The sequence below is a fragment of the Medicago sativa genome, chromosome 5, assembly GCF_051527215.1.
Source record: "Medicago sativa cultivar Bolivia chromosome 5, Bolivia_mono, whole genome shotgun sequence".
Taxonomy (NCBI): Eukaryota; Viridiplantae; Streptophyta; class Magnoliopsida; order Fabales; family Fabaceae; genus Medicago; species Medicago sativa.
This window is the reverse complement of record NC_140753.1, coordinates 25,874,648-25,892,629: the sequence shown is the minus strand read 5'-3', so window position 1 is coordinate 25,892,629 and position 17,982 is coordinate 25,874,648. Positions and strand designations below refer to the sequence as shown.

At 30.2% G+C, this 17,982-nt stretch overlaps 1 protein-coding gene across 1 annotated transcript; it reads left to right on the top strand.

The window, feature by feature from the left end:
- Window positions 1-906: 906 nt before the first annotated feature.
- LOC146921349 (aspartic proteinase CDR1-like) lies at window positions 907-3,290 on the top strand. Its single transcript, XM_085710770.1, has 2 exons — window positions 907-978; window positions 1,964-3,290. Exons 1-2 carry the CDS (start codon window positions 907-909, stop codon window positions 3,203-3,205), a joined length of 1,314 nt encoding a protein of 437 aa, XP_085566896.1. The 3' UTR covers window positions 3,206-3,290.
- The last annotated feature ends 14,692 nt before the right edge of the window (window positions 3,291-17,982 follow it).

Genomic DNA, 17,982 nt, shown 5'->3' with positions numbered 1-17,982 from the left:
AAAACAATGCAATTTTGACCCACTAATTTCCCAACTATGCTGAGAAGCCGCCACGTGTCCCAAAAAGGGGGTCATAATCGCAACTTTTTTGTAAAATAAGGGGGCAAAAGAGCATATTTCCCTAAACATGGCAAAATTATAGGATCAAAATTGCATTTATTTTGTTAGGAGACCAAAATTGCTACAATGACAAATATAGGAGGCCAAAAGTACGTTTAAGCCTTAATTTTTTTTTTTTATTAATGATAACAAATGTTTGCCCCTTCAAAGAATAAACAAATGTTTGTCCCTCCCATAAGAAATATATCCTCTCAAAAACGCAAATAACAAATATAGGTATGTTTCTTGAAAAACTTCCATTTAAAATAAAATAAGTCAATATTGTATGAAATATCTTATAGAGAGATCTATTTATGAAAAAATTATTTAAATTAATTTTAGAAAAAGATTTATCAAATCCCAAATTATTAAAGAAATCGATATGTATCCTTGTATGACATATCTAATAAAGAGATATATTTATGAAAAAATTATTTAAGTTTTTAAAAAAGGATTTATCAAATCCCAAATTATTAAAGAAATCGATATGTATCCTTGTATGAAATATTCACATTTAGTATTTCTAATATCAGAATATAGAAAAATCATTAAAAAATGATTTTAGAGTGTTCTATATTATGTCAGAACTTTTATATTGGTTATGGTTACAATTTAATTATATTTAACTAGAATCTCTTAAAAAAATTATTTTTTTAGGGAAAAAAATATTTAACTATAATATATCCCTCAAAAAATAAAATTTAACTATAATATATATGTTGAATGACCATCCTATAAATACTACCTAACAACGCATTGGTGGTCACTAACGAAAAAAAATTGATTCCAGTTGGTGTGATTACAACAATGGGACTTTATTCAACTCTTGTTCTTTTACTTTTTTGCTTTTGGAGAGTCTCTCTCATTGAGACACGCCCTGTTTGGTAAGCCCACCAAATGAGCTTATAGCTTATAAGCTCGTTTGACAAAAAAAGCTCTGTTTGGTAACGATCTTTTACCACGAGCTTATAGCTTATTTCACGAATTTCCACGAGCTTATAAGCTATTTTTCAGAAGCTACTTCAAGTAGCGTTTGAGCTTATAACTTTTAGCTTTTTATCTTTTGTTCCATTTTTACCCTTATTATTTTAACTAAAATTCATATTTGCCCTTTATCATTTATTTATTATACTTAAAAACAACTGCTGCTGGACGGCGTACATGCTTCTCTTTAACATGTTCAGTATCACAACAACGCTAGTGACATATGATTTTCCTAAAAAAAAAATGACCTATGATTTTTATAGGTATGCATATATTATAGATTGCGTATTTTCCCGTCAACTTTTTTTTTTTTACGTATTTTATGTTTCTGGTGCTATTCTTTTAACACTTATTTCTTTTATCATTTTGAATCCTATTGATAGAGATTACGTATTTTATGTTTTTGTTGCTATTCTTTTAAAACTTATTTGTTTTATCATTTTTAATCCTATTGATAGATTATTATTTTTTTTTGGTTTTATCCTTCGTTTTTTTAACAATTTTTTAATCTTATGAATTGATTATTTTTTATTTTATTCTTAAAATAAATTCGTAAACTTTAGTTTTTTTATTAATGTATAATAACTGAAAACTGAATTGAAATAAATTGAAAATAAATTTTTACCGAAAAACAATAATTTAATAAAATACAAACATTTATTAAATTTAAAATATTTAAATTATCAAATATCTTAGTATAAATTTTATATGAATTAATAATGTCCTTTTATGTAATTTTACATTTATCAGCTAGTTCAACCGCTATTTTACCAAACACTTCAACTAGCTTATCAGTCATCAGTCATCAGCTAGCTTATCAGCTAAAAGCTATCAGCTAGCTTATCAGCTATCCGCTATTTTTACCAAACAGAGCCTAAAGAATAGCTTCAGTGTGGAACTAATCCATTCCACTTCTTCAAGATCACCATTCTACGATGCCACAAAAACTCAATTCCAAAAAACTTCAAATACTGTAAATCATTCCATCAATCGTGCCCGTTATTTCAACCATGTGTTTTCTTTGGCTGCAAATAAAATTCCAGAAACCACTATATCACCATTTATGGGTGAATTATATGTGATAAGCTATTCAATTGGTACCCCACCATTTCAACTTTATGGTCTTATTGATACAGGCAATGATAATATTTGGTTTCAATGTAAACCGTGTAAACCATGTTTCAACACAACCTCATCAATGTTTGACCCTTCAAAATCTTCAACCTACAAAACCATTCCTTGCTCTTCTCCCAAATGCAAAAATGTAGAAAATGTGCATTGCTCTTCCGATGACAAAAAAATATGTGAATATAGTTTTACATATGGTGGTGGATCATATTCCCAAGGAGATCTTAGTATAGACACTCTTACTTTGAACTCTAATAATGACTCTTCTACCTCATTTGAAAACATTGTAATAGGATGTGGGCACAAAAATAAGGGGCCACTTGAGGGTTATGTATCCGGAAATATCGGTCTTGGACAAGGACCTTTGTCTTTTATATCCCAATTAGGTTCTTCAATAGGTGGAAAATTTTCATATTGTTTGGTGCCATTTTTTTCAAAGAAAGACATCTCAAGCAAGCTTCACTTTGGAGATAAATCAGTGGTTTCTGGTCTTGGGACCGTCTCAACTCCCATAGTATATAAATTTGGGTATTTCGTAACTTTGGAAGCATTTAGTGTGGGAGACCACATTATAAAACTTGAGAGCTCCTCCTCTAGTAATGGTAGCAAAGTATATACCCTTATTGATTCAGGAACAACTTTCACTATTTTGCCAGAGGATGTTTATTCTAAGTTAGAATATGTAGTAGCATCTATGGTTAAGTTAAAGCGTGTTAAGGATCCAACTCAACAATTCAACCTTTGCTACGAAACAACATCAAAAACGTTGAATGTTTCGATAATCACTGCACATTTTAGTGGAGTAGATGTCCATTTGAATGCTCAGAATACCTTCTATCCAATTGATAACAAGGTTGTTTGTTTTGCTTTTGTTTCAGGTGGTAATTATCCTGATGCAATCTTTGGTAATGTACAACAACAAAACTTTTTGGTTGGCTTTGACCTCCAAAAGAATATTATCTCCTTTAAGCCAACAGATTGCACCAAGGGGTGAATTTATGCTTGACTGTGGCGATTTATTAAATAATTAATAGAAATAAAAGTCATTTTTTCCATGATGATATATATTTTACATCTAATTTGTGTTTGAAGAATTGAAGTTAATTTTTATACCTCTGTGTTAGATTAATTGAATTTTCTATAATGACTGTTCAATGCATGAGTTAGTATGAACTTATAGGGATAGTTCTTAACTTGAAAATTGCTGTTGACACATTGCATAAGGCTGTGACACACATGTAAAATACGATTTTGCCCCCTCGGCAGTTAACTGCCGAATTATGAAACCGGCTGCAGTTAACTACCGAGGAAAACTTCGGCAGTTAACTACCGAGGAAAATTGAAAACTTCGGCAGTTAACTACCGAGGAATCCTTAAACCCCTTTTTTTTTTTTACAAAATCCATAAATTTTTTTTATTCTTTAAACCTAAATTTTCCTTAATTAAATTTAATTCTTTAATCATTTTAAGAAATTAAACACAATTTTTTTATGATTTCATTCATGTGATTTTGTTGCCATAAATGAAGAAATATGAGAGATGAATAATATTCGGTAGTTAATGGACCTAAAATGATAATTCAATAAAAAAAATGCAACAACAAAAAACGTTACAAATGATAGAATAATTATATTTGTAATTATTAGTAATTAATTATAATAGTTAATGGACCTAAAATGATGTTTTTTTTAAAGATATTTTTTTGTTGTTCACAAATTATAATATTTCAGATATTATTCATCTCTTTTTCAAATAATTATATTTGTAATTATTCTATCAATAATACCTTTTTTTTGTACAAATAAAACCACTTTTCTATTCTTAAAAAAAACATTTTTTTAATTAATAAACGTGATTGAATATGTAGTAATTCTATGATCTCATATTTTTTAATTTATGGCAACAAAATCATATGAATGAAATCAGCAACTTTATAAAAAGAATCGTGTATTTAATGGCAACAAAATTCATATGAATTAAATTTAATTAAGGAAAATTTAAGTTTAAAGAATAAAAAGAATTAATGGTTTTTGTAAAAAAAAAAAAAAAGGGGGTTTGAGGATTCCTCGACAGTTAACTGCCGAAGTTTTCAATTTTCCTCGGGAGTTAACTGCCGAAGTTTTCCTCGGTAGTTAACTGCAGCCGTTTTCCTTATGCAATGTGTCAATAGCAATTTTCTCTTAACTTAAATGGGTATCCATTCCTCATAATTTTTCCTTTTACTTTGTTACGTTAATCCTGAATTTGAACTCTCCTTAGAGCTTAGGGTTCCTTGCTTGGGTCTATCTTGTAGTAAGAAATAATGTTCATAGATCTATTTTGTGCATAAATTATAAAAATAATATTCAGATACTAAAAGTGTACCTTTGTATCAATTCTTGAAACATAAAAATTATTCAAAGATGTGAAGACTCTACACGTATCCAAACCGAGATCAATTATGACCCTCGACTTTTGAGTAGTGGAACAAGAGAACTAGAGCAATTTGTATTTGGTATTTTGTTTTGTGATCAAATCACTTAAGATCTATTTATAACTCATACACACTACAATCAAATAGGATGTGTTGACTCATCTTAATGGTCGTTTATTTCATATAGTCAATAATTATAAAAAACGCAATTAACACATGTTAATACTAATTTATTTGAAAAATCATTTTTCTTACTAAGAGACCATTGACCAATATGATTCACTTAATTATATATATCATTATGAGGGAGGATATTTTGACTCCAACAGTAAGTGTAATAACTTACTCCAAATCTTGACTTTTAATACTAATTTTGATTAATGACTTAGATTAATTGATATGGTAGGCTTTAATTCCATTTTCTATTGTAGTCAACACTTATCACCACAAAATAATAAAACAATAAATGTGTTTTAATTGATTGATTTTTCTTCTTCTCCCATCGCTTTTTTTTGGTTTCATGCTAAAATAATTTATGAGAGTGGTTAACAGCAAAACTTAAAATCCTTTCCTTAAAATAAAAATTTCAAGATTCACTCATTCTACTCCTTCAAAAAAATTGCATAAGAAAAAATTTGCATATATTTTTTTCTACACTAAAAGAATTTTTCTTGAGGCAATGTATGGAAAAAACTTTTCTTGAATCAAACTTTTATATGGTTTCTTTATGTTATGTTGGATTCACATGTTCTGTTATGTTATGTTGAATTCTTGAGCTCTTTCTCAAATAACATCATCATCTATGTATGTCCATGACAACAAAAACTAATTAAAATGGAGATGATTATTTTAATTTGTCGTTATTTATATAAGAAAATACACAAATTTATTTATTTTTTATGCAATTATTGTAAATGAATTGGATATAAGAAAAGACCAGGGTTACTTCCTCTATCCTCTTTTTTTTTTGTGACAGATTAGTAGAAAAATGTGTGTTTACAAAAAATATAAGAAAATATCAGAATTATAATGAAGAAACCAAATAAAATATGTCGTATAAAAAATAGTAACAGGAGAGGAATAAATATGCAATTCATTAAATTTTACAATTGTTTTCTTTAAAAAAAATATGCAATTTTTTTTAGCTTAAAAATCAATGGGAGAAGAAAAAAAATTATTTTAGCCTTAAAAAAATACATGCAAATTTTTTCTTATGCACTTTTTTTGAAGGAATCGAATGAGTGAATCTTGAAATTTTTATTTCAAGGGAAGGATTTTAAGTTTCGCTGTTAACCCTCAAAAATTGTTTTAGCGTGAAACCAAAAAAAAACAACGATACTCGGCATCCTCTGATTCATAATATGACTTTAAACAATCAAGTAGGCAATGGTTTTCCAATAACTTGTATGAGATTGAAATATGTATGATTGAAAAGATGGGGGCGTTTTGGGTTAGGGCTCAGTCAAGTCTTTCACCGATGTATCACTCAATTTAAGGGTCAAATCTCATACAAGTTATTTAGGTATTATTTTTTGTTGGTGACTAAATTAGGTTATGAGAAAATTGTGTATGGCCACTTTGAATATTTAGTCAATATTTAAAAAATATAGCTTGCTGATGTAGCTAATGTTTTAATTTGATTGGATCACAATGTAAAGTTGAGTTCGATGTATATCCTTTAAGTTGATGTAGCTAAAAAAATAAAATTGTATGAGAAAGATGAAGAAGATAAAATCTATATATTTGATCAAGATATATTGTGTCCGGATTCCGGACAAATCCACTCTAAACTGCTTGTCTGAGGTCCGGTATCACATTGGTTGTTACAATTACGAAAAATGTCTACGTAAAGTTTGAAGTTTACGATGTAATTTTCTAAAATACATTGTAAGCTATAATTTAAACTGCCTACGCTATATATGTATCTTATTTAAAATTTTATTAAAAAAATTGTACCTTATTTAAAATAAATATATACTATAAACTATAATTTTTAAAAAATGAGACAACAAAATATATTTTGGAGTTAATTTGTTTATACTTACAATGTGAAATTGTTTTGCACATGTATTGAATCAAATCATGCCAAATATATATTTGTTGAGATATATTGGAAACTAATTTTAAACAGCAGAATAATAAAATAATTTGATTGTATGTATGCATGTCGAGGAAAAAAATAATTTGATTGTATGTATGCATAAAATATCATAATTTTAAGTTTATGATACATCTTTCCAAAAAAAAAAAAATCATGATACAATTTTTAATACAAGTTTTATGATGATAATTATTATAAACAAGCTTATATTATTATAATTGTTAATATTTGTTTTCCGAGTTTGTTATGGTAAGGCCAAAGTTCCTCTTGAAGTCAATAAACTGCAATGGCATTCCCAAATTGATCCAACACTGGACCTACCACTACGAATTTTTCACGTGAACTTTGAAATATTACAAAGGCATCACATTCATAGAAGAATTTCAAATGCAACTCACTATAACTAGCTAACTTTGTAGCTAATTAAAGAGCACCCTTGTGTGGCAGGCAAGCCAAAAAGGTATGCCTGGAATCAATTACAAAAAAGTTCAACATAGGCCATGTTTGGTAGTTGCATGGCCAGCAAAATTCGTTTTATACTAATCCTTGATATGGTAAATGAGTGTTTTATTTTCTCTTTTTAGGTCATATATACATCCCATTGTACTTTCTGCTTGTCAACCATTAAACAGATTATTCTTCACTTTCCAGCTCATATACTTTTTTCTCATGTTTAATTACATGCATGCAAAATACTATCATCATCATCACCATACATTGTATTTGATTGTAACTAAAATTAATACAATTTTTCAAAGATTAACATCGTTTGGCTAATTAAATTGTCACCATACTTTAGTGTTTGATCCAAAGATGTAAAAGAATCGAACCAATTTTAATTGGTTTGGGCTGGATTACCGAGTTTATCGAATCATTAATTTGATTCTTACACCGCTAACTTCGCACAAGAAAGGATTAATTGCAAGCATGGTTTATATTGTGTGACCTATATTGAGATTTAATTTTAAGTGGGGTCGTTTGTATAAATCAAATTGCAATAATGTTCTATCATAAACTATGTTTATATTCAACTCATTAATTTTTAAATCAATCATAATAGTTTATCTTATAATTTTTATAAGTCTTCAGCCTTTAGTTTGTTATTTGACTATCACAAATCTAATATACTCTCCTTACTATAGAATCTACTAATCTTCTCTATATATGTCAAAATCACATAAGTCAATTTTCCACCATCTTTTCTACTATTGATGCTATCTCAACTCATCTATTTTTGTTACACATCCAATCCAACATAAGATTTTCATCACCCTTAAGCATATTTCATTCTTGTGTTGGTTCTTCAGCGTCCAACAATTTGTTACATACAACATTATTGGTCTTATATGTGTCTGATAAAATTTCTCTTTCAACTTGGGTGGTACTTTCGTATTATATAAAACATTTAAGTTTCTTCTCCATTTCAACTGCTCAAATTGAATTTAATGGTTTGCATATGTTTCTATTTCTTCGTCAGCTTATACTAAGGACCCGTGATATTTAAAATGTGTAACTTGCGATTTAAAAATATATTTGCTAGAATTGTGATTTAAACACACTTAACCGATAACTTAAAACTTATCTTCAAGAAAGAAAGAAAAAACAGTTATTTTCTAAATAGTAAACAATTGAATTAAGCTTTTAGACTAATCTATGTTTCTACTTCAAGGCATGTACGATAAAGAGAGCCCTAGTTGCTGGGCCATTTTCACAATAAAAGTAGAATGTACGAAGCACTAGCTTTCAACCCTCATGATCCTACGTACCAATCCTCCAATACATTGATTCGAAAGGTTTAGCTTTCTTTCATGTGCAATCTATATTCCCCCTTTAAACATAAAAATAGCCAACAAAATCAAGTGAACACGAGAAAAACAAAATGACGAAATTTTGTATTTTTGTGTTTGGCTATAGCATTTTTCTTCAACAATGATAACTCCATATGGTTGTATATATTTTATTTTCACCACATTGGATATTTTGACACTGACACATGCATGTTAGTTTCTTATTCTGCATTGATTAACTGAAGCATAGAAAACCCTTAATGGAACAAAGCATGTGCAAATTTGATGTGGCTTTACTAGTTAATTATAAGCACGTCAATTACATTTACAACTTTGTAAGCCACTATCAAATAAGTTTCTCTCCTTAGAATATTTCAAAATGGTCCCTAACTCTATCAAATCTCACTCATATTAGTCCTTATGAAAACATGTATGGGACTAATTGAAAGCAAATAGTTAAAGATAGAGACCAAATTGATTGATAGTTGTTAACAAATGTAGTCTCTCATTTTTAAGAGTGCAGTTTTCTCATTCTGTCTGACATCTTGCTAGAACTATTCTTGTCTGACATGTTTGCGGAGGAAGGGGAAATGAAATACTAAGAGTGCAGTTTCTAAGTTCTTGGAGTTGAGAACTTTGAGTTGGTGTGTGAATCCATTATACCTTGCAACAAAGTTCTAGAACAAGACAACGTTCATCTTGGTGGAAAAAACACATTTATGGTGCAAGAATTGTAAGGTTGGAAAACAAATTGTAAACACCTTGTGTAGTTAAGAATCATTAAGAAAAAGTAAAGTTTTCTCTAGTTATTTCGTCAATGAAAATCATTAAGAAAGGAAATAAATTAGGGAATACTCTTGGTGAGCAATTGGAGATAATCTTCCGGTCCCTTTTGTAACTATGTTGAGAAAGGGGAAGAGAAGAAAACTGGATTTATTCTTGTTGAACATTGAAAACTGATTTCTTGTAATTATTTTGCATCTCTTGTATAAAAGGGTGACGGGTCAACAGTGAATCAAAGAGCTGTCATTCCCCCAAAATGTACTTCAATTTAGGTTGAACTGAGTAAACAATGTTTTTTCTTTCTACTCTCATTACCATTGCATTTGGATTGATTGGATCTTCTATGCACATAGGTTCTAAATCAAATCTTTATTTACTTAGATTGTTTAGTTTTGTTGTCATTTTTCTTATGAATACACAACAAGTGTAAACTTTGTCAAAACCCTAAGACCATCTTCAATGAAAGGGTCTCTCATTTTTAAGATCACTTGGTACCTATGAGGTACCTTCATTGAGGAGAGTTAATTTCGAGTACCTAATGAGCACAAGGTCTCAAATAGTTATCATCTCTTTGCGGGTTCCACTTCTATAAATGTTTAAAATATTGAATTTTAATAATATAGTTATTGATAAATAATTAGCCGGTATTGTTTAAAAGATTTGTATGAAATGCTAGATTGAAGGAATTGAATGCTTTTTAGGTACTATTAAAAAATTATAAATGAATAATGTGTATACGTGTGACCCATTTAAGTATTTAAAAATAGATTTTTCCATATAATTTTGGCTACAAACTTTTTTTAGTCTCTTGTTGAGATTTGTAATCTAAACTCCGGTTAAGATTTTGTTACCCTTTGTTTACGAGCACTAATATAAATAATATTTTCATTGTCTATTTTCGTTACACCGTTTACATTTGTGTTTCAATTTATGGCGAGGCCTACATGACCTTTTGTTGAATTAGGGGTAATTTATTCTAGTGACAAATATGATTCGATTTTAGAACAAAAAATATCGAGATCACATGTTGAATAAAAGAGATGAAAAAGCCCATTGAATTATGGAAGACATTGTACCTATTGAAAGACAACATTATTCATTATCATTATAGCTCGTTGTTATCCTGCCATGGAGTTCTTTTTTTGATAAAAACATTGAGTATGGTTCTTTTTTCTTTCACTTATGCAAATAATAATAATAAAAATGCGAATTTTTTTAATAGGAAGATAAAAATGAGAGTTGTATTGTCTGAATATTAAAATCCATACATCATACGTGAAACCATGCGAATTATTTCTCTTTTACTTGTTATCCTCTACAACTTCGTTATAGTCCACAATTACATATAAAAGATGATTGGACATGCTAACAAATGTCTTAGACTTATGCAACAAAAAAAAAAAATGTCTTGAACATTTGTTAAGGAATCAAATATATTAATGGTATTATGTTAAAAGTTGTGTAGTTAATTTCTCAAAAATTTAAAAAGTGTCATCAACATAAAATTTCTTTTTTTCCCTTCCTTAACTATTGTATTAAGAAGTACTTCTCAAAAAAAAAAATAAGGTACTTATTAGCAATTTTCTAATGATTTTATTTTTTGAGAGAAGCATTTTCCAAAGATAAAAAACTTCGGAATTGATATCAAAATTTTGATGTTAATATAACATTTCTTAACAAAAAAAAATGTTCTCATAATTCATTCTTTATGTAGAATACATGTCAATTGCTATTGATGATTTTGTCCCCTTCAACTGAATAGATTGAAGACGTGTGTATGGTCACAATACTAAGCTTATTTTGTACTATTGTGTACATTGAACTTGGTAATACCACGTTGAAACCGTATACTTCCCTCGTATCAATTTCGATTTGATAGAATTCAATAATGTTGATCTCTATATATACTACTTGTGATTTCTGTATCAACCGACTGTTGGTCTGTCCATTTTAAGTTTTGATAAATTTGATCTTGAAATAAAATTTATTCCATTTTTTAATCCATTTTTTTAAAACTACGTTGATTTGGTTCAAAATTTACATTAGTTGTAGCTATTTAGAAGTAGAACTCATAGATTTGATGCATTGTTCTTACTATTACACCACCAATACATCAGTATAAGTATTATTTTTTGAGCCTTTTTTTTTTAAAACGATTTATTTAATGACTAAATCTGGACACCATTTTTCAAAATCCAATGCTAAAATTAAAATATGCTTCTGTTGCAAGAATTTGTGTAGATCGACCTGAGTGAAGTTTCTCTTGATCTCTTCAAATGCATTATTTATTTATTTATTTATTTTGTATATGTCTATTGTATGGACAAAATAAGTGAATAAGTATATATGAATAGATAGACACCTAATTAATAGTTCACACTGCTTTGACTGCATGAAACAGTGACATCAGTCAACTTATGCCCATGTTAATATAAGTAAAAGTATTTTGAGTATTAAACATATTTTGAAGTAGATGGAATATAAATGCCAAAAACTTCCAAAGAAGATAAGAGAATTACCTCCAAAAAAAAACAACATTTTGCAAGAGAAGACGAATATCAAGAAGTTAAGCAAAAGCATGAGAGATATCCTTTCATTCTATTGATTAATTAAATATGCTAACTACACATGTCATGAACTAGTATGGCTTAGCATCCTTTTAATATACTTTCTCAAAAAAAACATCCTTTAAGTATAATATATAACCCTATATTTTATCTCCTTATAAAGTTAAATAATACGCCAATAAATCCTAATAAATTATACTTTATTTATTGTATAGTTTTTCTTGTTTCTTTATACAAAATATTAAATCGAATATATATAAAAAAAAAATGACGTGAAAAGTACTTGTGAAGGGAAATTGAATGGTGTGGGTGGGGGCGTATTGAGTGACTCATGATCCTTCCCTAAATTCCGAGCGCAACAATGACAGAGACTGATCAGACAGGTTACTCTTGTCTTTTTCCACAAACACAATGCCACTCTCTTCATGGTTGTCATCTACACCAATCTCCATATTTTATGCTCTACCATATCCATCTCTTTCTTTCTTTTTTTATGAACATTTTTAATCATTCAAATTACTTATTTTAGATAGAAAATAATTGTGTTTTTCTTGGTAGACAGACCATGATACAATATCACTGCCATATGACTGATTTAACTTGTGATTAATGGTCCAACTTAACTAATTATGTCGATATTATTAAACTAAACATTTTTATTTTCGTCCGAACTTTGAATTTTGCATTTTTATGTCTGAATTTTTGGTCTTGTTTCTCATTTCATCTATATACACTATGAATTTAAAAATCAAATCACACCAATAAACTTAGATGTGTGGAGCCAGAGTCAATAGTAAACCAAATCCAATGTAGTCTCAGGTAACGATAACAACATACATAGGAACTAAGTACATCAAAACCACAAGCATAACAATAAGACCTACGTCCGAAGAAGAAAAAAACTCTCTAATCCACTATGAGATGAGTGGTACAAACATGTTACAAGAAATTAGTTTCACAAGATCTCAAACTCATTTTTTTAAGTCACTCAAACTCATATAGAGGTCCTAAGAGAAAACAAGAGAAAAAACTTTTGTTCATTCCTATAATGAGATCTCACTATCCAAGATGTATGAAGTGTTTCTCAACCCAAAAAATCTCACTCAAAGACACTCAATTTTAAGCCTTGATGTTTCCTGAAAGTTTCCTCTTTTGATTTCACAAGATCAACAGAGAAGCGTGTGGAAAAAAAATACAATTTATAAAAGTTGTCCTAGAGTTGGGGCACCTTGCGCATGTACTGCATGCCTTGTGTGCAAATTATGACAAGTTCGTTCGCCTTGAGTGTGGCTCCATGTGTAAGGTGTGTCCGACAGTAGTGAAATCCGCAAAAAATTGTCAATTGATCCATCTTCACACTCCTAATGCCTTGGACAACAAGAAACCATTTTTCTTCACATTCAAAATGAGATTTTAAGGCATGAACAACAATTCTCTACCTTACCTTCAAATCGTTGGTGATGTTAACTTTAACCATCAACCACCTTGTTGTTTTATCCATCGATGAATTACTCCTCAACAAAATTGGTCAAGTCTAAGAAATGTTTAAACCTTGATCTAGAGTGATTTAGTGTTCATATTTGTCGGATTTTCTTCTAGAGAAATTTTTTCAACAACAATTTCCTTTAATTCAATCACGTTTCTAACAAAGTGCAAACAAATGTATGTGTTTTGTCCTTTTAAGATACACTTGATGATTTACCGAATGGATGACACTTTGGCTATCACAATGTATATTTAAACATTTTTGAATAATTCCTAACTCGCTATGGATTGTTGATTTGTCTTTCAACTAGTAGTCGTGTCAATATTATAAACAAAAAATCCAATACAGATTTTCTAGTGTCCACATAGCCCACATAGTCTGTATTCATATACCCCTCCAAAGTGTCTTCCTCTTGAGTTATTCTTGTCTATTTTAAACCGCCTTTCAATTACTCATTCAAGTATCTCAATACCCAATTCATAGATTGTCAACGAACTTGACCCAAATTTGCTATAAATCGACTCACTTGGCTAATTGCATTGGCCAATTTCAACCTACTACAAACCATGGAAAACATGATGTTTTCAACTCGAATTGCATAGGGAGTATCATACATCTTCTATTTATCATCATCAAATTAAGGACATTGCTTAACCAAAAACTTTGTGTGATAACCCAAAGGAGTACTAACGATTTTAGAATCACTCATCTTTAACTAATCCACCATTTTTGTCAAGTTACCATATTAAGACAAGAATAATTCACTTTTTATCTGATTTATAACGATATCATACTAAGAAATAAGAATCCTCTTTATTTCACCAAGATCCTTCATCTCAAATTCACCATTTAGTCTCTCTTTGAACTTTCTGATCTCATTCATGCTAGAACTTACCATCAAGATATCATTTACATATAGATGTAGGTAGAGAATTACTTTCTCATTCCTCTTCAATATATAAACACAAAAGTAATACTCGTTTCTCAAAAAATCGATTTTCAAAAGAAAGTCATCAAACCGTCAACAACATTGCCTTGGGATTAGCTTAAACCCATACAAAGATTTCTTCAAAAGATACACCTTAGACTTGTCCTATACGAAACCTTTAGGTTGCTCCATGTATAATGTCTTTCCAAGGTCTCCATCTAACAACATGGTCTTCACAACCATTTGTTCTAACTCAAGATTATATTGATTCACGATAGCTATAAGTATCTTTATGGAACAATGCTTCACCACCAATAAGAATATATCATTGTAGTCGATCTCCTAAACTTGAATGAAATCATTTGCCACAAATCTTACTTTGTAACTTGGATTCCTTCTTCTTCAAGATCCACTTGTATTCAATCCCCCATTGATTTTTAGGAAGTCTTGTAAGTTTCAAAGTTTGGTTCTTCACCAATGAATGCATTTCCTCATTCAACACCTTCAACCACTCTTTGCTTTCTTTTCTCTCAAACTCCTCCTTGTAATTTTCTGGTTATGAGGCTCCTTCAACTACATTTAGAGCATAAAAAACCAAGTCAACATAAGGGTAAACGTTAGGTTCACCATTTGTCCTCCTCGCCCTATCTCTGGCTAAATGATAATCAGGAACCAATTTCAGTTGTCTTTCACTTGAACTTGATGTTGGAGTCTGATCTTCCTTGTCTTTTCTTGTTCCGTCAATGGAAGGCTCCACCTTAACTATTGAATCCGTTTATAGAATTACTACCGATATATCTGATATAGTCTTCACCTAATTCCTTATTGACTGAGTTGTTAATTCTAAAAGAACTCGTAACTCCTTAGTGAATTTAAGATTAAAATTAAGCACGAAAGTACATGAATTCTCAATTAGTTTCAAGGGTTCGCATATATTTCTATAGGCTTAAATGCGCTTTTGGTCCCTTAACTATTTATTTGGTATCACTTTGGTCCCTTAACTAAAAAAAAGATTGTTTGAGTACTTTATCTTTATCTCAGTTACCTGTTTTGGTCCCTTCCGTTAAAAAAATTCAAAACAACGTTAGGGTTTGTATTATTCATCTTCTTCCTTCTCCTTCCATCCTCTTCTTCATGATCTTCATCATCAACAACACACTAACCCAGATTTTTTTTTCCTTTTCATCATCTTCAACAAATCTATATAAACACAATCAATTTCATAACTTAATCAATAACCAATTTTTCCATTCATAAACATCTCTTTCAATCCAAACAACATAATTTCTCAATCTCCCTAAAGCAAATCAACCAAAATCTTCATATCTATTTCCTAATTTATTTTTTTCTAGATTCAATAACAATGGGAAAATCATCAAAACATCCACAACAAGTACAACTAGAAGTTGAAAAAATCCAGCAATAAAAACCAATTGAGACACACGTGAACACACCTGAAATTAATTATCAAGAAAGTGACTTTGGTGCTAAATCCAATTGGAATAACTAGCACAACACCCAATTGAATCCAAGGTTGAAGAACGGCACCGATTTCCAATTTTATCTGAGGTAGATTGAGTGTTGTTGTTGTTTTTGAGATGATGAATTTGAGTTTTTAAATGTTTTATATTTTAGATTTGAATATGAATGAAGGTGTTGAAGATAATTTGATTTTGTTTGCAGATTTTTTTTTCTTTGTTGTTGTTGCTGCTTATTGGGTTGTTGTTATTGTTTGTTCTTGTTGTTGGTGTTGTTCTTTTTTTCTTTTTCTTTTTCAGGAAAGTGTTGTTGGTGTTGTTCTTATTTTCCAGAAAATGGGGGAAGAAGATGAAGAATTTAAGTGGAGAAGATGAAGAAAATAAATTAAGTTTTTCAGCCAATGCCAAAATGACACATGGATAACAGTTAACGTTTTTTGATTAAAACTAACGGAAGGGACCAAAACATGTAACAGAGATAAAGATAAAGTACCAAAACAATATTTTTTTTACTTAAGGGACCAAAGCGATACTAAATAATAACTTAAGGGACGAAAAGAGCAATTAAGCCATTTCTATACTACAACGGCAACCGTTTCGTATATCAACACATTCATAAATTCAATTTCCATTTCACAATATGAACCATAAATCAGTTTAAAGGCGGCCAAGCGATAAAAATATTAAGCACATAGATAAGAAAAATAATCATATAAGCTTCATCAATAAACAAGAGAAAATTATTCTTTTGAGATTGAGATTGAGTATGAAAATCCTCCATACTTTTGTTTCATATGTAATTCTATTGGTCATTCATCGGATCACTGTAAAAAAGATCCTGCCAATAGAATTGCATGTGAAAAAGTGACCACTAGGATAATCCTGTTAAGATAGTCCCTAAAAGGTATGTTCAGGTCCAAGGCGACAGTAAAACTGTGGCGTATGAAGATCCTATTATTCTTGATATAATAAGGTCCAAGGAAGTAACAACTAATGTGATGGTGGGTGATGTGATAAACCTTGAGGAAGAGCTATTTTCTAGCACTTTTGTTGGAGCAGCTCAGGTACAATCAACAGAGGTTGAAATGATATCTGAAAAACATAATGAAGATAACCAGAGCAACAAATTTCCTGATATGCGTATTATTGGTACTTGGAGTGACGCCGTGAATGACTTGGGCTATATTCAAGATCCCCCCATCTTGGAATGGTTTGAGTTCTTCTAATGTCATTGTTTATGAAGAAGTCTTGAATCCCAACATCGCTCATGACCTGGAGATGTAGCGGCCGTATTAGAAAGGTAACGATGCTTGTGCAAGTGAGCCTCGGGTGTATACCGATGACGAAGAAAGTGCGGCAGCTATCAACTACTTGAAGAATCGTCTTGCTCCTTCAGAAGAGCCTTTCATTGAGGTGTCTAAGACCAAGAAAAAGAAAGGGCATAAAAATAGATAGAGCCTTTCATTGGTTTACCATCTGCACCACCTTTGCTTAAAAAAAAAAGAGATAGAGATTAAAGAATTAAAACGATCCATGAACGATTCTTGAGAAAACTTCTTCAATGATGTTAAGAATAGCCCCCCCCCCCCCCCCCCCCCCCCCCCCCCTCTGTTTCTCTGCTAGTGCACAAGTTTCTAAACTCAAATATGATCAAAATATGCTTATGATATCTTAAAAATGAATGTATCGTGTGACAAGCCCAACACGAGGCGTTGAACCACTTAAGGGTTGCAGTTATTACACCTAACACCAAAAAATGTCTCTTTTTCACCCTTTTATGTTTTGAATAGGGTTCTTCATGAAAGTTGTAGATATGAATGTTAACTTTTATTTCGCTTTATTTTCCCTCCATTTTGACATCTACAACTTGAAATATGGTCAAAATACTTCACACGTGTCATGTTGCGCTTTCATTAAATTTCAACACTGCACTAAACAAAAGAAAGAAAACAGAACTACACAAAATTTTCTATTAATGATGATAGTGAGAGAATCAAAACGTTATTGAATTCAAGAACAATTTATTAAAAATAAATTCAAAACTAACACCAAATTGAAAGAAATAAACTAAACAATTGACTTAAATAACTCTAAAAACTACATTTGATGAAAAATCACCATAACCCCAAAATTAAAATGTTGATTGTCCTCATGTAATGAAATAGCTAAAAGTCAGAATTTGTATAAATTTAAAAATGACATACCTTTCTGAGAAGGTGCACGGATCC

What these genes read in the sequence shown, in the direction of transcription:
- LOC146921349 (XM_085710770.1), top strand. Translation starts at nt 907, where the DNA reads ATGGGACTTTATTCAACTCTTGTTCTTTTACTTTTTTGCTTTTGGAGA. An exon ending in CTCTCATTGAGACACGCCCT is followed by an intron (nt 979 to 1,963) that starts GTTTGGTAAGCC and finishes CAGAGCCTAAAG; the next exon opens with AATAGCTTCAGTGTGGAACT.